General features: G+C 38.7%; 3 protein-coding genes and 1 pseudogene across 6 annotated transcripts; 1 reads left to right on the top strand and 3 right to left on the bottom strand.

Moving 5' to 3' along the window:
- Positions 1 to 2: 2 nt before the first annotated feature.
- On the bottom strand, positions 3 to 2,213 carry LOC121766623 (annotated as a pseudogene).
- On the bottom strand, positions 2,202 to 4,996 carry LOC121766534 (protein CHAPERONE-LIKE PROTEIN OF POR1, chloroplastic-like). Its single transcript, XM_042162792.1, has 5 exons — positions 4,802 to 4,996; positions 4,601 to 4,683; positions 3,824 to 4,206; positions 2,566 to 2,642; positions 2,202 to 2,476 (listed from the first exon to the last, which is right to left on the bottom strand). The coding sequence occupies exons 1-5, from the start codon at positions 4,858 to 4,860 to the stop codon at positions 2,326 to 2,328; spliced, it is 753 nt and encodes a 250-aa protein (XP_042018726.1). The 5' UTR covers positions 4,861 to 4,996; the 3' UTR covers positions 2,202 to 2,325.
- Positions 4,997 to 10,767: 5,771 nt separating this feature from the next.
- Positions 10,768 to 14,147, bottom strand: LOC121768867 (E3 ubiquitin-protein ligase RGLG3-like). 3 transcript variants are annotated; one of them, XM_042165456.1, is made up of 12 exons: positions 13,991 to 14,147; positions 13,077 to 13,357; positions 12,818 to 12,902; positions 12,602 to 12,742; positions 12,418 to 12,531; positions 12,224 to 12,321; positions 12,063 to 12,142; positions 11,860 to 11,965; positions 11,647 to 11,774; positions 11,374 to 11,515; positions 11,237 to 11,293; positions 10,768 to 11,101 (listed from the first exon to the last, which is right to left on the bottom strand). In XM_042165456.1, the coding sequence occupies exons 2-12, from the start codon at positions 13,317 to 13,319 to the stop codon at positions 11,018 to 11,020; spliced, it is 1,278 nt and encodes a 425-aa protein (XP_042021390.1). In that variant the 5' UTR covers positions 13,320 to 13,357; positions 13,991 to 14,147; the 3' UTR covers positions 10,768 to 11,017. The 3 variants fall into 3 exon arrangements, with proteins under 3 accessions (XP_042021390.1, XP_042021392.1, XP_042021391.1); XM_042165458.1 differs by having other exon boundaries at positions 13,077 to 13,340; positions 13,991 to 14,140; XM_042165457.1 differs by lacking the exon at positions 13,991 to 14,147 and adding an exon at positions 13,759 to 13,960.
- Positions 14,148 to 16,328: 2,181 nt separating this feature from the next.
- LOC121767664 (histone deacetylase 19-like) lies at positions 16,329 to 20,565 on the top strand. Of its 2 annotated transcripts, XM_042163996.1 has the most exons (9): positions 16,329 to 16,374; positions 17,621 to 17,689; positions 18,075 to 18,606; positions 18,766 to 19,206; positions 19,300 to 19,530; positions 19,707 to 19,777; positions 19,857 to 19,914; positions 20,049 to 20,114; positions 20,200 to 20,565. In XM_042163996.1, the coding sequence occupies exons 3-9, from the start codon at positions 18,079 to 18,081 to the stop codon at positions 20,302 to 20,304; spliced, it is 1,500 nt and encodes a 499-aa protein (XP_042019930.1). In that variant the 5' UTR covers positions 16,329 to 16,374; positions 17,621 to 17,689; positions 18,075 to 18,078; the 3' UTR covers positions 20,305 to 20,565. The 2 variants fall into 2 exon arrangements, with proteins under 2 accessions (XP_042019930.1, XP_042019929.1); XM_042163995.1 differs by lacking the exons at positions 16,329 to 16,374; positions 17,621 to 17,689 and having other exon boundaries at positions 18,042 to 18,606.
- The last annotated feature ends 1,357 nt before the right edge of the window (positions 20,566 to 21,922 follow it).

Here is a 21,922-nt window from a genome sequence, read left to right as displayed (position 1 = left end):
CGTAGAAAAGAAATGCCACAATATTTCTATAAATTGAAACCCAAAAAATGACCAAGATTATGGCGTTTGGAATCCTAGAAAACCACTATAATTATTATCCAGGGAAAACCATAACATCAGCCCAATCCAGTCTTGAACAAGGAAAGCAAATAAAAATAAAAGCAAATAAAAATAAAAGCAAATAAAAAAAGAAACCTGAAAGATAATAGTACTAAAAAGATTGAGGTTAGGATGATAAATGAGAAGCACAGTGCACAGCCCTCTCCTTGATGTCTCTAAAACTCTGCTTCATGCTAACCTGCGCCATCTCCCTCGCCATTTTGTTGGCCTTCCCCACCCTCTCTGAGCAGCCGCAGCACCTCCTGTGCTCTCCCTCGGCATCTCCCGCTCCCTTCCACGGTCAGCTCCATCACCCCCGGAATCACCCCTTCTCCTAATATAGCATCCCTATACTCCCCTTCCTCGTCGCTCTCACACATCCTCAACAGCGCTCCAACCCCATGCTCCTGCCCCCTCCCCGTGCCCCCCTCCACCACCTCCACCAATGATAAAATCCCTCCCTCCTCAAATGCCACCGCGCTCTCTATCAGCACCACACACTTCTCGGCCGCCTTGGAGGACTTCTTGCAGGATTTGAGCAGATCGATCAAGGGAGGGATAGATTGTGCCTGGAGGATGAGGGAGACGTTGTCGGGATCGGTGGATAAGTTGTAGAGAGCCATGGCCGCATCGGACCGTGACTGCGATGATCCTCCGAAGTGGAGGACGTCGACGAGGAGAGGGATTGCGCCGGAAGCAGCGATGATGGGCTTGTTATTTGAAGAAGCGGATGGAGTGACGAGGGCTGCGGCTGCGTGTTCCTGCACGGTTGCGTTCGTTGATTCGAGGAAGCTCATGATCGGTTTTAGAGCACCTCCATTGATGATGTTCATCTTGTTTCTGCAAATAATTTGCAACATCTTCATTAGTACTGTATACTACAACATATGTACATGATATTTATAAACTGAAGGATTCTGATTTTTTTGGCATGAAATGTGAGTGCAATTAATTTCAGGGATAGTAGTTTGAAGATTATAATTGATTTTTTTTTTTGCCAAATTGCACGCTACAAAAAGATGCTATTGATAATTTGTCTTGATTCCATTGGATTAAAAGGAATTCTTTAATGTATATATAAATCATAAGTTGATTCATGCTTTATCATTAATCAACACTAAACTATGGCCTAAAGTAGAGTAGCCTTAAGAGAAGACAATTTCTTCCCTGAAAAGTAAATTGATCCTAATCCATGTGATGGCTTCACAGGCAAGATTAAGGGAAAAGGATTAAACGACACAAGCAAAAATTTAAAAAGTTGAGAGAGAGAGTGAGAGCACGTGATAAAGAAGACGAACACTAGACAAAAGCCTACGCAACGCAGAGAATATACAGTGGTTTATATGTTTATTGCATTAAACGAAGCATATATTCATTTCATTTTCTTGTATAGTATTCTACTTCATCAACAATTCGAGTAATGTAGTAATGCAAACCACAATGACATAAAACATACAGATAAATAATTGCATAATTATTTTTGTAAAACTAATTTTCATTTAACAAAAAAGTACAAAATGTGCAAGATTGAATGGAAGTGAAATGAAGAAGAGAGTGGTTTGGATGAGAGCTTACTCGTCGTCTCTGACGGCGAGGTTAAGGAGAGCGGCGAGTGCAGCCTCTCTGGCATCGCCCGAGCATGTCGACGCGGCGGTGGTGCTGCGAGGTCTTGGTGAGGCGCCTGATCTCCTTGGCAGCCTGCACGGCACAAGCAGGATCCTCCGATTGCAGAAGCATGAGCGTCTGCTTTGCAGCGTTGAGATCGCAGCTACTCTCTTCCACCATTTTCACTCTCGATCGCCTGCCTCCAAAGAGAGAGAGAGAGAGAGAGAAGGAGAGAGTAATAATGGAGAAAAGTTAAGGTGAGGTGGCGTGAAGCAACAGTAAGAGTTGATGAAAGGGGAAAGTTCAACTCCCTTTTTGAACTTTGGCGCTTCTATATTTTATCAAATCATTTTTGTTGTTTGTTGCTAAATTTATACTCCTACTATGTTAGTTTGCGATCATATATACATGCTTTAATAACTCCTATCTTGTGATTATATTTTCCTTTAAAATTGTGAAAGAAAAACAACCAATGAGAATGCGCATTAGACGAGACATGAAACAATCATCCTCCAATGGATACCACTTGAACAAAATGTCACACCTTGAGCTTGTGTCTGAAGCTATGAGGCTAGTTATGATTAATCTATGAAGCAAATGTAACAATGTTGTATAGGTTTCTCACTTGAGGAAACTACAGGCTAGGAACAGGAATACATATACTACCAAGGATGTAAGAAGCTCAAGAGTCCAGGTGGGCTGCAACAAAAACGACGGAACGAGTGGGACCGTCATAGAGCCAATTAACCAGCCAGCAACAAGAGCTCCAAATCTGAAATAATATGATAAGGTTTCACATTGTAAGTAATCAAGCTCACTGCAAGGAAATAGGCAGCCAAGTCTTTTGTCCTGAGAACTTACCCAATAATGGCAGCTCGAGGCACACTTTTGTTTTTGTCATTGAGGAAGTAAATGCAAGCTCCAAGAGATAATGCCACCTGCATAGGCAACAAAAGATGCTCAGCCAATGAAATTTTTGTTTGACAATTCTTCATACAAAATGCAAAGACATACAAGAGCAGTCAAATACCAACAACTGCAGATGAAGTTTTATTTCTAATTTTCTATATCCATCCAAATTATTCTAAGATACATGATTGCAGACAGATAGTTAGCAGCTTGAGTAAAAATCTCTAATTTTGAGCGAGAGGGGCAGGGGGGAGGTGGCGGGGAACACCTTCAGTTGTATGGAAATAGTTATTTACTAATTTTAAGGTTCATTTAGCTAACCCCAAGTTGAGCAAAACTAAGTATTGAATGGTAAGAGTCCCACAGCAAAGTCATGTAACAATCTGTTAAATATAGAAGCTTGTCCGATTATACTATCATTTATCTGTATTCTGTACATGAGAAAAAAACATGCAACTTAAAACATTTTATTATACATAATACATGAACTTGTTTAGATTAAGAATAAAAAAAAGAAAATGTATAAAATGGGATAGGCAGAAGAAAACACTAATACTTTAATATGCTGCTTGATAGTTAAAAGAGGATCGCAAATAGAACGAGCATCCACAGTGACTTATCAAGATAGCAATTTCTTGTTCTCAAAGACAGAGTACCCATCTTAGCATTTCCAAAGTATATGATTAGAATCAGATGACACATTAAGGTCCATGTTCTTTTATTCACAAGATCATCAGTGGGCCTTCCAAAATCCATAGTGAAAAAAAGTGAAGTAGAATTTTGCAGTATTAATCACCATTCTATGTTTTAAACTATACAACACAAACAAACTTAATTTTCTGTATTCTCTATTGACATATTATCAGCATTAGTTCAATAGTGCTGGTCTATAGGCTCTTGTATGGACCTGCATATTTTTAGGGGTAAAGGTCTGGAAGTTAATATATCAATATTAGCGATTCTTTCAATCTCAATCATTCAGTAAGAGCTTTCCTGTATTCATTTTTTTTACGTGTGGAAGAAAAGACACTATCATTTGCTTATTATACACGACAATCTTTTACGTATGGAATTGCATCCGTTTCCAGGATCAATCAGAACAAATGCCAAATTCATGAACTTCCACGCCTAAGTAATGCTACTATGTTGTGACATTATTTTGAAGAAAGACCAAATAGTACATTTAAAGACGATAAGAAATGCAATGTACCTGGAAAGCGGGCCCCGCTTCAGCAGAGTTCATCACACTCCAGCATGCCATGAAAGAAAACAGGAACAACCGTCTCAAAATGATAACGGGGGGTGGAATCTCCACAAAGCTGACCAAGTTCTTCACCCATGGTGGAGATTCCTCAACCTTCTTCTTCAGCCTGCTTTTCAAGTTGATCTTCTGTTTCTTCCTGTTCTTGAAGCTGGTCATCAGTAATTTCTCAAAAGCAGCCTCTATTGATTCGGCACTTCTTTCATGATTGGCATATTGGTCCAACAAAAAGTTGCGAGCACTCCAGACTTCTTCTTCAGAAGCATCAGTACTTACCCCCAGCCGCTTATAAGGATCCCACACATTCGACCTAGGGAATTTTGAAATGCTACCTATGGACAATCAAAGTAAAATATATACCACGATTAATAACAAATGGAATACTTTAAGAAGCAGTTGTGACGAAACTCACTCGCAAGGTTAATGCTAACAAAGTGATACTCTATAAGTAACAGCATATAATGCAGCACATATACCAAATCACAAACAGGCTCCAGCATCAGATAAGAAATGACACGAAAATCGTAATTACGCAATAGATATCACAGAAACATCAAAATCAAGTTATACAATGATACTATGTAAGTAGCCCCTAAAAATGGAGAAATTGGGCACTTACTTACCACAGTTTAAAAAACAACTAGCATCATCATAAATTCTAAGAAAATGAAAAAATGTTCCCTTTCCAACAACCTGCTGAAACAGTGAATCAATTCCGAAGCTTACCCTCATAAGGCGTATCCACGGCACATTTTGGGGAGATAAATCGCAAGAAATGCGGTTTACTTGTCGAAACGCCTCGAATTGAGCTGTGACCGAAGCACCATATTTGCAAAAAATCAAGAAATGAAAGGAAATCCGTATCAATTCGCAAGTTTTTAAAAAAGTCCAAGCAGAAATTGAATGGCAATTGCGATAAAAACTTACGGACGACGGCCAAGGAAAGAGGTTTTGAGGGTAGGGGTTGAGAGGAGAGCCGACGCCATCAGATTCTCTTATCCGAATCCCTATTATTATCAAATTAAAGACTTTGCCGATTACACAGACGCCATGGAATTAGCAGGCAGCTCCCAGATTAGAGAGGGGAAAATGGCTGGGTTTTTAAGTTCAGTTTTTTAAAGGTAAATTAATAATGTCTCAAAATTAGTTTTTGATTATTTATTTACGGTAAATTTTGGGGGAAAAATTAAAAAAACAATAAATTTGTATAAATAAAAAATTCGATCTGCAGCTTTAAAAATCGGCTAAAGAAAGTATGACCTTTAACATTGTTATTGGTAGGGATATTGTTAACCTTGTCAATGGATAAGAAATCACGTTATTCAACTTGATGTTCCAACTAGTCACTCTAGCTAATTTCAACCCTTTTGTTTAACAATATTGAGATGTTTTGCTCAGTTGGATAGTGAGGGAAATTGGCATCATTGCGATTTTTTTGGTTAAGGATTGATCGAAAAATTTGTAAATCAAGGATTGGAGAATAGATAAATTAATGTAAAATTTGTTTGTGTTTATAGAGTTGGAAAATGTTTTTTTAAGTTATATTTTGCACGCCACCCACCCTCCTCGACACTATATTGCCCGAGCTTGAGCTTCACATTGAGGCCAGCATCAAGTGCCGAAACCACACTATTTCACCCCGGCACCCCACTCTTATGGATCACACCGGCGCAAGTGGTGTGCGCCCCTTTCCTTTGTCATGTTAAAGATACACTTAGCTTGAGACGTAATTTTTATACCAATCGAAAAAGATAGAACATAAAACTAGTTTTAGTCATTTAAAGAATATGGCGTGTATCTCAGTTAAAAGCAACTATAATAAATTAATTTGAATTGAATAGGATATTACTAATATTAGAGCCGATGGCTACATATAAAGCATCTTATTAGAGTGTCCACTATAAGGCGGACACGCCCAATAGCCCCGCCCCAGTTTTTGTCAATAGCCCCAATTTTGTTGTCCATAGCCCCAAAATTTTGTGTCCGCCACTATGGTGGACACCTCCAATAGCCCCAAAATTTTATAATCAACTTTTATTTTATAATATTTCAAGTAATTATGAACAACTTTATCGGGCTATACGTAATTAGAAGAAGCCGACTATACGAATTAAAAATAAAAATAAAAATAAAAATAAAAATAAAAATAAAAATAAAATACAAATTAAAATTAAAAATAGGATTACACACTAAATTATATTTAAAATTAAAATCGCACACTACATTGAATCTAGTACAAATCACTATCAAGTTTACACAACGCCACCGACGTGGCGACATCCGCTGCGACATCCTGAATCTCCGGCGGAATATCTCGGGTGGATAACGGGGGTTATCCACGAAGTAATCATCCATTAAACGTTGGTGAGCACCGACGTGGTCTCGTCGGATTGTCCGCCGATGAGTAATGGTGCGAGGGATCGGATCCTCCGCATCCTCCGCCTCCTCCGCCAAACGGGCCGCTACCTCCTGGGCGGCCTGGTGTTGCACCTGTTGAATCAGAGCATTCCAGTTGTCTCTCCACAAATTGTTCATTTCCGACCCCAAATTGTAGTGAGAGAAATTTGTATAGATGTTGTGTTTGAATGGTGTGAAAATAATGAATGGAGTGGGGTGTATTTATAGGTGAATTGAAGTGAAAAAAAAAACAAAAAATCGCATGCAACCGCCGCGGCTAATGTCTCCACTATAGGCGCCGCGCCTATAGGCGCGGCTATAGCACCCCCGCCGCGTCCTCGCCGCGCACACGGCTATCGCGCGTCCGCCGCATCTCGCCCCACTCGCCGCGTCCACCCCCGCGGCGGACACCCTTCCCACTATAACCCGCCCCGCTTCCGCCCCGCTTTTTCCCCAAACGCGGCTATAGCCGCGCCTCATTATAGTGGACACCCTTACTTCTCCGTAAATAATTGCATAACGCCGGCGCTATTAAATCAATATCGAAAAGATGGTCTACTTGTGACAAAATAAGCCTACTTTGATCTAAAAAGTGATTGCTAATTTGTTCTCTTGTTCTATTTATTTAAAAATGACCCAAACTGTTGCAACAAACAAGATTAACAAATTCCTATTTGCATTATGGTCTAAACTCTAAAGAATATGGTGTACAGTTCAGTGAACGATAATTATAAGCAATTACTAGTAATTTACAACAAATAGGATATTATAGCCTAAAATATATAGATACCTATACATTTACATGGGAAAGAAAACTAAGAAGCGAAGAATTTTTGGGCAGCAAAGTTTGATATTTAAGCATCGAAGTACAATTTTCTTTTCCCAAAAAAGATTTGACTATTATGAGTTTGATTTGAAGCAGTTAAGTGTAGCAGAGTGTTAAGTTACTTAGAGCCTCCACGATGGCACCTAGCGCACTGCCTAGCTAAGCGCCGGCACTAGGCGGTCGCTAGGCGAACCATTGCAAGAGCCGAAAACCGCCGTGCGGTTTTTCGGAAATGAATTTCGCCTAGCGCTAGGCGGTCAAAATCCGTTGGGCTATGCGCTGGGCGATCCGCTCGGCGCCATTGCAGCGCCCGGATCGCCCAGCGGTTTTTTTTTTTCGAAACACTATATATACGCGATTTGCACTTCATTTTCATTCGCACCACTTGTATTAACGAGTACTCTCTCTATCTTAATTTCTGTACAAGATCAACACCGAGAAATGAGTAACGCGGGTGGTAGTAGTGGAGGTAGTGGGGGGGACGCTGAGGAGTACGAACGTCGAATGGCCGAAGCGTTTGAGGCATATACCAACCGCGGGATAGACCAATGGATGCAAAGAGCCTTGCAGCCGGCGGTACCTCGACCTCGGCCAGTTGTCCATCGCCGACAAGCGATTGATCGTGATCACGTAGCTGCACATCAGCGCCTATACGAAGACTACTTCGCAGAGGAGCCGCGGTTCAACGCCAACCTTTTCAGGCGACGTTTTAGGATGAGCAGAGCCCTGTTTATGCGTATTGTTAACGCCTTGGAGCAGCGATATATGTATTTCCGCTTCAGGCACGATGCGGCTGGCAGACCCGGCCACACACCTATTCAAAAGTGCACTGCAGCAATCCGGCAGTTGGCCTACGGAGGCGCGGCAAATATGTGGGACGAGTACCTCCACATCGGTGAGACGACTTCCCTGGAATGTATGAAGTATTTCTGTGAGGGCGTGATTGAAATATTTAGTGATCAGTACCTTCGAAGCCCTACCCCCCAAGACTGTCAGGATCTGATGCAGATGCACGGGGAGAAGCATGGGTTCCCGAGAATGTTAGGCAGCATAGATTGTATGCATTGGGAGTGGAAGAACTGTCCCACTTCCTGGAAAGGGTTCTACACGACCGGCTATAAGGGAAAGAATCCCACGATGATCCTCGAGACCGTAGCTGATTACCGGCTGTGGATTTGGCATGCGTATTTTGGGATAGCCGGGTCGAACAATGACCTCAACGTCCTCAACTCGTCGCCCCTTTTCAACGAGCAGTGCCAGGGCGTCGGGCCGGCCATCAGTTTTGTCGCCAACGGCAACCGGCATGATATGGGCTACTACTTGGCCGATGAGATATACCCTAGGTGGCCCGTGTTTGTGAAGACGATCCGATGCGCATCAGATGAGATGAAGGCCTACTTTGCGGCACGGCAGGAGTCGGCGCGTAAGGACGTGGAGCGCGCATTTGGTGTGCTCCAGTCTCGATGGGCGGCGGTTAGGGGTCCAATGCGTTTGTGGCATGTCGACTGCATTGCTGATATAATGTACGTTTGTATTATCATGCACAACATGATTGTCGAAGATGAAGGTGTACAACTGACGGATTGGGCCAACGACGATAATGAAGCCGGTCCAAGCCACGGCGTGGCCGTCCCCAACGCACGGAGTGGGGTACCTCACGATGAAGCCGGCCTCCTCCAAGCACATGCCGACATGCGCCAAACGGAAGCTCATATTCGACTCCAAAATGATTTAATTGAAGAGTTATGGGCGCGGAGGACTACTCGGAGTTAGTTTTTTTTATTTATGTAAATTTTCAAAATGTAATTTATTTAAAATTTAAATAAAATTGTTGCATTTTCCCGTATCTGTGGCGTAAATTTAATTCCGTATTTTGTGTGATTGTTCATTATTTGTTTTATATAATTTTGACTGATGTGGCTGGGTTATGGTTGGGCTATTTGCTTGTTTTGATGATGTGGCAGGAGAATCTTTAATGCTGATGATGTGGCAGGAGGAGTTTGTGGCTAGGCTATGGCTGAGCGAAAACCATTGTGGATGCTCTCAGAAAGTAGTTTTTTAGGTTAGTTACTGCAGCAGCTGCTTATCTAGTTGATTTCTCAAAACAGCTTAAATATGAAATGTGTACATCTATAACATAATTTGAGAGGATAATTGTGCTCTCTTCTCTTGGATTGTTTTTACTTAGGATAAGGCAGGTCGAAATGAATAGTGTCAACTTCTAATTTGATCCACTCAAATTTGAGGGTTTATTCACTCACTGTTTTACGAGGTTTTCTTTTCCCCCTTACCTTCTTCCCTTCCCTTCCCTTCTACCTAATCACAAGCCACTCTCCACGCCCGCATTCACACTCCCCTCTTTCTGATCTCTGTTTCGTTCCCTTCTCTCGGCCGTCGTCGTTCTACGAAAACCGGCAGTGATGAATTCGCATTTAGGAGATCGGAGCCGATTCGCTTCATGGCCATCGTTGTAGTTAACGCCATGGCCGCCGTCTTCTGCGACCCACGCTCGGCGTTGTTCTTGGCCAATGATGAATGCCATATAATCTCTAGAATTTAGCCTATTTGTTGTAGATTTTTGCGTCTTCAATTTGATTTGTTCTTCAATTTCGACTCAAATTCATCTCCAACTTGCTTCTCAATTCTTGAGTATTGGTCTACTTTTGAATTGAATTTTCCCTCCAAAGTCCAAATAGTAGGGGTAAATCAAGTCATTACATAAAAAAAAGTACTCCATATTTTTAATAAGGGCAACAAAGTCATTTCATAGTCATCAATCCTAAAAATTATGAATTGTACAAAACAATGTCATACAATCCTTGCCTTATCTAAGAACTATCCTACTTCCTGCCCGAAAAATTTATCCCAAGTTAATTATCATGTTATATCCCATCCACGTTACAAAACGGGCCTTTATAGATTGTAATTTTACGCTATAAAATTTTTCAAAAATTCTCAACACTTTTTCACGTCTTCTTGACGCATGTACCTCGGTAAGAATTAAAAGCTTATGTCGTTAGAAGGTTACGAAAATATAATCTACCCACTTTATTGGAGTTTGTTAGCAATTAAGTGTTTACTTTTCGTGATTGATATGATAGATTATTGAGTACGTTACTACGTATTTTTTGCGTTAATTACTACTCCTTCCTAAATTAGCTCAAATGATATGAATTGTTAACTGCCTTGAGATATCCCAAAATTTCAATCTCCTCTATACAAAAAGGTTAACTGTTTTTCTTGGTTACACTTAAACAGCTTAACGACGGTAGGTGAGCCGTGGGAGAGAGAACTTGTTAACACAATTTGAGTGTGATTTTGAGGACGAAGTTGTTAGAAAATTGATATACAAAGTTTAGAGTATTTTGTGTCAGAGTCAACATAGATTTGTTTAATTCACATATTGTGATTGAAAATTGATATTTCTGTAGTTAAAAACTTAAAAACCGGTATGACTGAGAATACGCTTGAATAGTAAAATCAATTTTTAACTGTTTTGGGTAAAACCACTTGAGAGGTGCAAAATTTACTTGTCAACTCGACCCGGTTTGATTTTGGGCCGATCTGGATTGGACCTAGTGGCTTTCCAGGACACCCGACCGGGCCCAAAAGACTCACCCCAGCCGGACCTGTCCCGGCCCGGTTATTTTGTCGTGAGTGAGTGAGTGAGTGAGTGGCAAATGATGTATTGGAAAGAGTTGATTTATAAGTGCATAAGCTGATTCACTAAGACTCTACATATCGCTTTGAAGAAATAAATCATTCTCTCCTCAACAATAGTTGCATAGACCACTCCCATCATTGAACTCAGAAATAAATGAATTTTTTTAACAAGACAAAGAAGACCAAACATACAATGTAGAGCAGAGGGCCTTCAAATTTCAAGATGAGCTGCATCGTTCGAGCTACAAGTCTCCATGTCAGCCGTACAGTCGAAGACGAGTAGTAATAGGCTTCCGGCACAAAGGGCACGAAGATAACGACGCGCCACAATCCCTGCATGTCTGCAAAGAGACAAGCCTCAATGTTGAACCGTTTATAGAAGTAGACTCATTTCTCAGATACTAATCTTAAGGCAATTTAGCTTAGTTTCACAAGCGCATAACATTTCTTCGACTTATGCAGTCATAGATGCTTACCTGATGTCCACAGCCGAAAGCCAAGTCCTTCCGATTGGTTAAGCAGATCGGGCATGCCTTGAAACGAGAGGAACACGTGTTAGCATATGGAGTAACATATATAATACGAGGCTACACGGGTGTTGAAGTTCGCATACTTGTTCAGTCGGTGGTCCTGCAGATTCAGCTGCTTCTCGGCTGATCATATGCGCAATTGCTTTTGCAGCTTTTTCCTTATCGTGGTCGATTATTGCACTAGGAGGAGGAAGAGGTAGTTTCCTAGGACCTGAACTGTGGCTTCTGAAGAAAGGAAAACAAGAGAACAATCACATCCTTGTTCGATTTATTGAGACGGGAGAGATGCATCATCACGAAACAAGGGACTCCAGTTGGATATTTGACAAAATTTCCAAGACTTAAACGGGCCTTACTCGTTATATCGTAGTGTCAGTGTTGCACTGTACTGAAGTGGAATTTCCATCAAAGCAGCAAGGGCGAATGCTGATTCCTTTTTATCTGTCTCCGTTTGCTCGGATATGATCTTTGTGAAGTTGACAAACTGTGACACGAGAGGGGTGTCGACTTCAAACTCACATTTCGTGTCAAGGATAAAAACCAAACTATAGCTCGACAACAAAAGTTACCTGAAAGTTGTCAAATGCTCGTTGAGGAAGGTTATCATCGAATGCTTTCATCTCATCCCACGGTCCATCTCCCACACCGACTAGAATGATGGAGAGGGGATAGTTGCTGCATTTTATATGATACAAGGCAAGAGTACACCATAATCTAATTTGTTAAACTCCAACCGATCACGCATCGACATAACATTAGTAAATCCATTTACCTTGCAGCAACTACTGAATTGATAGTTGCTTGTTCTTGGGGACTTAACTTGCCAGGTAACGTGTCGGGACTTCTATTTACCTGTTAATAGAAAAAATTCAATGAGATATTATGCGCGAGAATATTAAAAATGATAAATACGATGGATGAAAGAAATGTGACCTGTCCATCTGCGATGATAACCAGGACATGATACTGGAAATTGTTATTCTCTACTATACGAACCGCTGCATCAATTACTGGTGCAAACGACGTTGGGCCTGTATGCCAAGCAGCCACAAGAAAGTGTTTCTAGTAAAGTTGATGGTATAAAATTGGAGTTCTTGAAATAAATGCAAATCAAAGCGAATGATTACCCGATAGATTCAGAAGTGGAACGATTTCTCTGTATCGAGCAAGTACTTCCTCGAACCCATTGCAAGGTCGATGATCAGGGTAAAAGCTGAATACATGCTGATCATGCGTCGTTGCTAAAAAGAAAATATAAGTATCAACAAGGATAGGTACTTACCCCAAAATTAACAGAAAAATATAACTTACCATCACCAAATCCAAAGCAAGGTATTAGATTGTCTTCATCAAAGGGAGATAGAGTTCTTCCAATAATGGAAATGGCTTGCTCGTAAGGGTTAGGAGTGCTACCGATAGCATGGAGGCTTTTTCTGTGAAAAGAGTACCTTCCTACAACCTTAAAATATTAAGTAAGATGGTCCTCTCCACTGATCATAAGAAACAAGTTTTATCTAAATGGATCACCTGTCCATTCATTGCTCTTGGTAAAATCGATTCCAAGGATCAGATTTGATGATTCCAAGCCAGCTTCTCTTAATGCATTGATAACCTTAAACACATAATAATATCCGGTTTTAGTCACTCGAAACCAATGTCTAAAGCAAAATGATGCGGATATCATAACTCAAACATACTCTGAAATGAAATGAAATAAAAATGCCAAAAATATAACAACATACTACCAAGCAAAAAATCACAATACTAGTAAGAGGAGAACGGATACCTCGTCCAAAGAGTTGAAGTTATCTGCTATGTACGCAGAATGCTGTTTCTTCCAATAGTTGTTAGTCTCCATCGAATTTCTTGTATCTACCGAGGCATGATGCTGATAACTAGTTTGTGTTGAACTTGTGGCATGCTCCGGGGATTGAGGTCTGTAGCCAGTTTCAACCGTGTATCCTCCGTGTTCAGCTGGTTGACGTGAAAAGTTGTCATAATCATCAGGCGATGATTCACTGTTTCCCATAACGTGCCAAGCTTATATCGCCTTAACAACAGAAGACACTGCATAGATAAAGTTGCGACTCCATTCTCAATCCAAAACTACATAGAATTCAATCTTTTTTCAACAAGAAAGCACTGCACTTTAAGGCACGATGCATAATTTTTTCAGAAATTATGGATCCCATCTCACTTGAACAAAGTTAATAAGATGCATTTAATGTTTTCTAAAAAACTATATACTCATCTACTCACTTCAAATGAAACATTATTAATTCCCAGATCCATAGATAAGGAGACAGTTGAGTAGTAAACAACTGTTTCTCTTGTATTGACTACCAAAGTCTGAAATCATTCTATTTTTGTCTTCTCAAATTTCAGAATTCTACTCAATTATCAAATACTCTTTGAATTATAAATAATAAATGGAGACTAATTAACTAATTACTGCAAATAAATTATACTTATCCAAAACAGAAATCAATAATCCAGCCGTTTGAATTACAGACCAGCTGCCGCAAATTGATAAGTTATACTCAAGAATACCAATTGTGGCTACATCCAAGAATCCAAATCCATCACTGAATAAACTAAGTCAACAAGGATATTATATCATATTCATGGCTTTAATTGAAAAGCTACAAGTAATATGCAAGAGAGAGAGAGAGAGAGAGAGAGAGAGAGAGAGAGAGAGACCTGCAATTTCTTCTTCTCCTTAATTGGTACAGCAAAAGAAAAAAAAGGGGGATTTCTGAGATTGGTTAAACTGAAAGTTGAAAGCTTTGGCAACAGCTGTAGTAATTATTAGATAATCCCAATAGTAATAGCACGTGCTATTTTAGTGGATATTACTATTATATTTATCTGGTCTGAAAATGTGTGAATGCTAGAAACGTCAAAGATCAAAAATAGTCAGCCACTGACAGCTTTCTGTTAGAACTTAGAACAGAAAGAGGAATCCATTAATCAACGTTGTTCAATGCGTGCACCATCTAAATTTCTATCTTTAATATACAAACAAGTAAAGTTGGGATATGCTCTAAATTGTTGAAATTTCTTCTTATGGAGTATTATTTTAATCTCTATTCTTTTCATTACTCCATTTCACAATTATTAAAGCAAGTTCACCTTTTAGGGGTATGGTTGAGCTGTAAATAAAAATGACAATTATATTTATAGGTAGCGACTTGTTGAACTTTTGGCACTAATGTCCACTACACCCTAATTATATTATGTAGAAAGTGATTTTAATTATTAAGTTGAGCGAAAGTATCTATAACATAAAAGTATGGAGCAATAGTAAGTATATGCTAGCTATTGAAGGGATCCACTGGAATCATGATTTCATGGGCGAAAGTTACTAGGTTCAATCAAACCAAGTTTGCACCTTAATTTCTTCATCCTCTGAAGTACAATTATAATGTTTTGGTTGCTTAATTTCGGGAAAAAGGGTGAATAATTTGAAGGAATGGTCTTAAAAAGAATTTTAATTTGGCTAGATGCGACATGACGAAAAACGATAGTCAATTTGGGAGCAAACACTCACTGATAGCGGGTGAGCAAGCAGCCACCCGCGCTCAACTGCTGCCGAGAGAAATTTTCACGCCTAGACCAAGCGACCCCTGATCGGGCCGCTAAAAACGCCCTTGTATTGCGAACACGTTTCTCCCCTTATTTGTGGGCGTTTTCACTTAGTTTTGTACCCCTACTTTTGTTCAAATACTTGAATGCTACCTCCCAACACTTGCAAAATCCATCATAGTTTCGATATTAGACGTATTATGAATGTGGTTGCCTAAGCTAAATCCCTAGATTAAATGGGCTGTTTTTATTTTAATTAATCACTTGTTTGGATGGCTTTATCTCTTTGAAGGGGCCTAAAAGGCTAAATTATAGAGACACTAGGATTATGTGAAAACCTTCAACAAATGAAGTAGTATAATTTTTAATTGAATTCAAATTTGAAATTGGAAATAAAATATCCCTTCTATTGATAATTTCTTTCTTTCTAATAAGATGGACTTCATTCTTCACTAACAATATTATAATTATTTTTTTCTTTCTATCTCTCATACTTTACTAATTGTTAATTAATTTTTGTACCGTCTCAAATATTTATATTTTTGTAAAACAGAGAAAGTATTTATTAATAATATTATTGATAATAAATTAATAGTACAATACTAAGACCATTATTCAAATTTCTTAATCTATCCCCCCCCCCCCCCCCCCCCCGGCCACTCTAGAGGACAGATTGAATATTGTTAGTTTTGGATATTATTGCCTTATTTGTAGTCTTTTTTTTATTGTGTGTTAATTTTTATCGATACCTTTTGTGCTGGACATTTTTAGGTATTTAATTGTTAAAATTTTTGCTGTCTTGTTGGTTCGCTATGTGTTGTGTGATTATTTGAACTTTAGGTATTAAATTCATTAATTGTTATTTTTAGATATTGCATTATTAAATTTTTTCGGTATTGAATTATTTAATTTTTTATTCTAATAAATTGGAATTAAAAATAGATGACAAAACTGGTTCTTCGATTCCGACAATAATCGACCTGTTCTTAACCGGAACCGGTACGATTCCTAGATTCATAAAAATTTGTAATCGATTAACCGTCCTAATTGAACCGGAAGAGGAAACAACGAAATTGATCACGACTGATCATTATACACTTAGATGAACATGCTAAGGAAGAATAACAACTTTGATTATAAGGTAATAGTAGGCATAATGTGTCGATTCATAGGAAGTCCTTAATACCTTATAATCAAAGTTGTTATTCAAATTTTAATATCTTCAATTTCTTTTTGTTATATTGTATGCAATGTTAGATTTTGTATATTTATGATTTAAAGCAAAAGTTTTTTGAAGTGTTGAAGTTGTCAATGGAGAAGTCGACGATTAAAACCCTAGTACATCAAGCAATTCGTTAAATCTAACTACCTCCAAATTATTGCGATTTAATTATTTTTACAAATGCAAAGAATCAGTTTATATAGAATCTCCAAGTCGACGAAATACACACACATCATCTCTCACTCCAGCTGCGGCGGCGTATAATTCAAGTTCTCCAGTAAGATCTCATTATCCATGCTACCAACAAACCGAAACAAACTTTTCGTGAAATTTCTGCCTTTCAAGTCGGAATGGAATGAGCTGAATAAGATTAAGATCCGCTTAACAAAAGGGGTTTCTTTACGAATGAATATCTTTAATTCTCCCTCTGTTTTTAGTTTTTACACTGAATTCAATCTATAGGATTTTGCATGCGCATGCAATGCAAGAGTTGATGCTCATGTTTTTACCAATTTGCGAACGTGCATGCAAATTTGATTACTCTTCGTTTAGAATGCAATGTTTATAATGCAGTTTGGGGTTTTATGTTTATTTCCCAAGATTTTTCCTGAAATTGTTTATTGTATTTCTCTTTGTTTCATCTTTAATTCTGAGTCCACTTTCCCTTTTTAAGATTACCTCGACTCTTTTCTAACTTGATAAATTTGAGATTTTTCTGAAATTTTCCACTTAATTCATCTTTCTGCAACTTTTCATATCGTCCTTGTGTCTGTGTGTCTGTGTGTGTGTTTTGGGAATGGACAACGGTAAGAAGATAGAGAAATTGAATTTCTATTTGCAATTTTGAATTTTCTCTTATGCAACTGTTTCTGAGTTGTTTATCTATTTGTAAAAGGGTTTTGGGAGTAATTTGGTTGAGACCATGTTGATTATGATTTCTGAATCATGTTAAACGAGCTACTCGTATATGCTGTGGATTTCAGTTACATATGCATCATAATGTGGTAAGAGTCGTAGAGACTGAGTCGAACTATCAACTATGTAAATGTCAACTTTTTTATGATCTTATCTTTGTTTTTACTTGGCCAGAACTATTGATTGATCTTATGTTACAAACTTCCTTCTGAATGAGGAAATAACAAATATATTTGCACTTTTGTCAAATTAGGGAATCTAATTGCTGGAGAGCATAAGCCCTCCAGATTAAGACACTATAGCTTAATTAGGACATAAAGGAACATTTCTTTTGCCTAAAAATATGAAATTCAAGTCACACCGATATTATATGAGGACTGGTGGAAAGACCTTGAAGGACCATTGTCTTCCTTTCTGCAAATAGGTACTGTATTTGTTTGTGTATTGTCGACGAACAGTACTTGCTGCCTCTGTCTTTCCATCGATCTTCTTGTCTTAAGTTGTGTGCTGGATTATTACTTTTCTTCTGTCTGAAACGCCTTATAGTTTAGGAATGAGAGAGCCATGTTTAACAGTTGATTGTTTTAATCTTGATATCTTTGTATCAGTTCAGTTAAGCTACCTTCTGCACTCTTGCTGTGCCCCGCTGGTTGTCCTGCTTGAGTCTTAACCAACAGGTCCGTCTCTGAGTGGTTCTGTTTTTTCAAACTTGTATATTTTGATAGCAAAATGTTTTGTTTTGTCATTGTATTCCAATAGTTTTGTTCTTGTCAACATTTATTATGACACAAAGTGTGATACCTCTCATTCAGCTTACTTTAGAAGGTGTTTTGAAGTTGATAGATTTTGACTTGCAAATTCCAATCTGGAATTCTTGCGTTTGTGGAAGGAAATGTCTAATTATACTTCATCAGAGTTTTATTCTCGGAGACTTCCAACCACCATAGTTTCTGTTGATATTCGACGTCCAATAAATGCCTTCTGATATTCAGTTTAGCTTTCTTCATCTCCTTTCAGTAAATTCCGTTTCTTGAGTTGCATACCTTATTTTTTCATGTACAGGCTAATGGATACTGGGGGTAACTCTTTACCATCTGGAGCAGACGGAACGAAAAGAAAAGTGTGCTACTTCTACGACCCTGAGGTTGGAAATTACTATTACGGGCAGGGTCATCCGATGAAGCCCCATAGAATGCGGATGACTCATGCTCTTCTTTCACAATACGGGTTGCTGCAAAACATGCATGTTCTGAAGCCCAACCCTGCTCGAGAGAAGGATCTTTGCAGGTTTCACGCAGACGATTATGTGTCTTTCTTGAGAAGAATCAGCCCAGAGACGCAACAAGATCAAATGAGGCAGCTGAAGAGGTTCAATGTTGGAGAAGACTGCCCTGTTTTTGACGGCCTTTATAATTTCTGTCAGACCTACGCTGGAGGATCCATTGGTGGGGCCGTGAAGTTAAATCACGGACATTGTGACATTGCCATAAATTGGGCCGGTGGGTTGCACCATGCTAAAAAATGCGAGGCTTCTGGCTTCTGCTACGTCAATGATATAGTGCTTGCCATTTTGGAACTCCTTAAAACTCATGAGGTAACACACCATTCTATATTCGAACTCACTCAAGAAAACGCTTTGCTAAGTGTAGTACATGAAATAAATGAGAGTTGTAAAGGATTATGATTGGTAATGGTTTGATGCTCTCGATCGGAGTATGTTCTCATATCTATGTGGTATGTTGTCCTAATGCAGCGTGTTTTATACGTGGACATCGACATTCATCATGGTGATGGAGTAGAAGAGGCTTTTTATATAACTGACAGAGTCATGACTGTTTCCTTTCATAAATTTGGGGATTATTTTCCTGGCACTGGGGACATACGAGATTTTGGATTTGGAAAGGGGAAATATTACGCACTTAATGTTCCGTTGGATGATGGGATTGATGATGAAAGCTACCAATCCTTATTTAAGCCAATTATTAGTAAGGTAATGGAAGTTTTTAGGCCTGGGGCAGTGGTCTTACAATGTGGGGCTGATTCTCTCTCCGGGGATAGGTTAGGCTGCTTCAATCTCTCTGTTAAAGGTCATGCAGAGTGCGTCAGATTTATGAGATCTTTCAACGTGCCCCTTCTTCTACTCGGTGGAGGTGGCTACACGATACGCAATGTTGCTCGTTGCTGGTGTTATGAGGTCTGCATGCTGTGTTTCTGTCACAAATAGAGCCAGAATCAATAATCATCTTCTCTAGTTTCTCGTAATTTATTTCTGGGTTTTTTTTAGCAGACTGGAGTGGCGCTTGGGGTGGAGGTCGATGATCAGATGCCACGGCATGAATATATAGAGTACTATGGCCCAGACTACAATCTCCATGTTGCTCCGAGTAACATGGAAAACAAAAACTGTCGGGACATGCTCGAAGAAATAAGAGCAGAGCTTCTTATGAATCTGTCAAGACTTCAGCATGCTCCAAGTGTCCAGTTTCAGGAGCGACCCCCCAATACGGAACTACCCGAGGTATGTTCTTTCTTCCGATCAGTCGCGAGGTTCTATATCCATATCTTCTGTTTCAGTTACAATAGCCTTTTGTTTTTACCTTAATGAGTGATGATTCATTAACAAGACTATTCACATGTCATTAAACATCTTTATTTTCATGATTATGTTAGTCCTTATAAAAGCTGTCGATGTAGGTTGAAGAAGATGAAGAAAATAAAGAGGAAAGACAGCATCCTGATTCTAACACGAACATTGACTATAGACGGTACAGTTCTGTTCTGTGCTAAAACACTTTTACTTTACTGCTTATCTTAATGCATACTCTCTTTCTCCCGTATGTACAGCAATCATGCGCCTAGCAGGGTGAAGGTGGAATACGTTGAATCTGTGGCAAATGATAAGGTAATGTCTTCCATAAACTCTCAATACGAAACATCAATCGCTGTTGAGAAGTTGCAAATGAGTTCGCAGTCTTAACTTGAGTCGTAAAATATTAGAGCATCTGAAACTGTAACAGACTCTATTTCAATGTTTAGAACGATGAGGGCGTGGATCAACTCGCTCGTAAGATACAATCAACACTTGAGCCTACAAGCTCAAAGGTACACACCATATACTTTGAATTCCTAATATGCAAGTGTTTTGTGGCTTAGCAATCAGATTAGTTGTTGTTCTACATATGATCAGGGCTCAATGGCAGCTGCAGAAGAAGATGCCATGCAACGTGATGAGCTCGAGAAGGAGAACTCGAGAACCCTAATCGATGAGCCTACCAAGATTGATCAACATTGATCATCACGGGCCTCGAAGTTTCACTAGAGCATGGAGAATAACCTTGGGTGGTCTAACGAAATATGCGTGCAGCTCTTGGCTTAGTATGTGAGCAAATATTGATAGTCATGGAGGATTGGACCTTGCTTCGATTCGAAAAGAAAAATTGCTTGGTCGGGACTTAAGCCCCTTCGTGATTGGTTAATCGGGTCATCGAAGACTTCAACCCTCCTTCATATTATGAAAAGGAGCCGTTTGTGATTTATGCCAATTTATTGTTTATGGTTTGTTATTTCAATTATTCTTTATAACTGATATGTAGTACTCCCTCCGTCCGCTATTAGTAGTCCCGGTTTATCATTTTAGTCCGTCCGCCATAAGGAGTCCCGGTTCATTTTTACTATAAATGGTAGGTACACCTCACTTTCCACTAACTCATTATAAAACTAATATATAAAAATAGGCCTCACATTCCACTATCTTTTCTCACTCACTTTTCTTTATATTTCTTAAAACCCGTGACGAACTCAAATGGGACTCCTAATAGCGAACGGACGAAGTAATGTTTTAAGAGAACATTAGTAACTATGGAATCTATACCTTCAAAGAAGATTTTGCGTCATATGCATAATAATAATTGCTGTAGTTTATTTTAAAGAAAATTTGATCATACATTTTTTTAATTAATTAACATGTAAAATGATTAAATAAGTACTCCTTTTCGTTTTTCATTATGAGCACATACTATTTCTAATCATAATTCATATGGACTGTAATTCCATTATCATCTTAAATTATATCTCAAACAAGTCCTGTCATGGAGAAATGTATATAATAATAATAGTTAAGATTATAGAAAAACCACAACTATGTCACAAACTATGTTATAATTTCTCCTTGAAATCAACTATTCCATTTTTTGTCCCACTTATGTATCACTTTCAATTTATAAAGGTTAATTAATTAGGCTTGACCATACCCAATTATGAAATAAATTTATATTTTATCATTTAATTTTATTTCTAGTTAATTATAGGTTATCGGTGCTAACATACAAATATTTAATATCCTAACAATAATTTCTATAACAAGTAGAAAGGGCTGCATATATGACAAACTCCTATTTTGTAATTTGGACATAAGACTTTTGAAGTTGACAATGAAATAATTGATATTTATTTTTCTGTAATTAGTACGCAACCCTATTTTCGGCCAACATTAAGCAGACACAATCTGAAATTAAACCAATTGATATTAGATTCGTACACAAAAATTGAAATTGAAAATAGCGTTTAATTTGTTTAATTTGACCCACCACCATAGGTGATCGCGTTGTGTCACCGGCTATTTCCATCCACATTTTTGGTCTAATTTAGTTAACCAGGTAGTACTAAATAGGTTGTTCTTCCATCACCGTCCGGCCAATCATACATCAAAATGTTCGTCTTTTTAATAGCATCAAACCCCATATATCAACTCTACATATGATAGTAATTGTGTTTTGGCACTATAGATCGAATTCAACTATCACGTGACAAATTTTTGGTGGAACTGTATATTTATGATATGACAACCGAAAAATTATATATTGATGTCACCGGGGACTGGAGCCAGAAAATTGTAGTAGGAGGGGCAAAAA

Source organism: Salvia splendens, chromosome 15 (genome assembly GCF_004379255.2).
Source record: "Salvia splendens isolate huo1 chromosome 15, SspV2, whole genome shotgun sequence".
Taxonomy (NCBI): Eukaryota; Viridiplantae; Streptophyta; class Magnoliopsida; order Lamiales; family Lamiaceae; genus Salvia; species Salvia splendens.
This window is presented reverse-complemented; position numbering and strand designations above follow the sequence as displayed.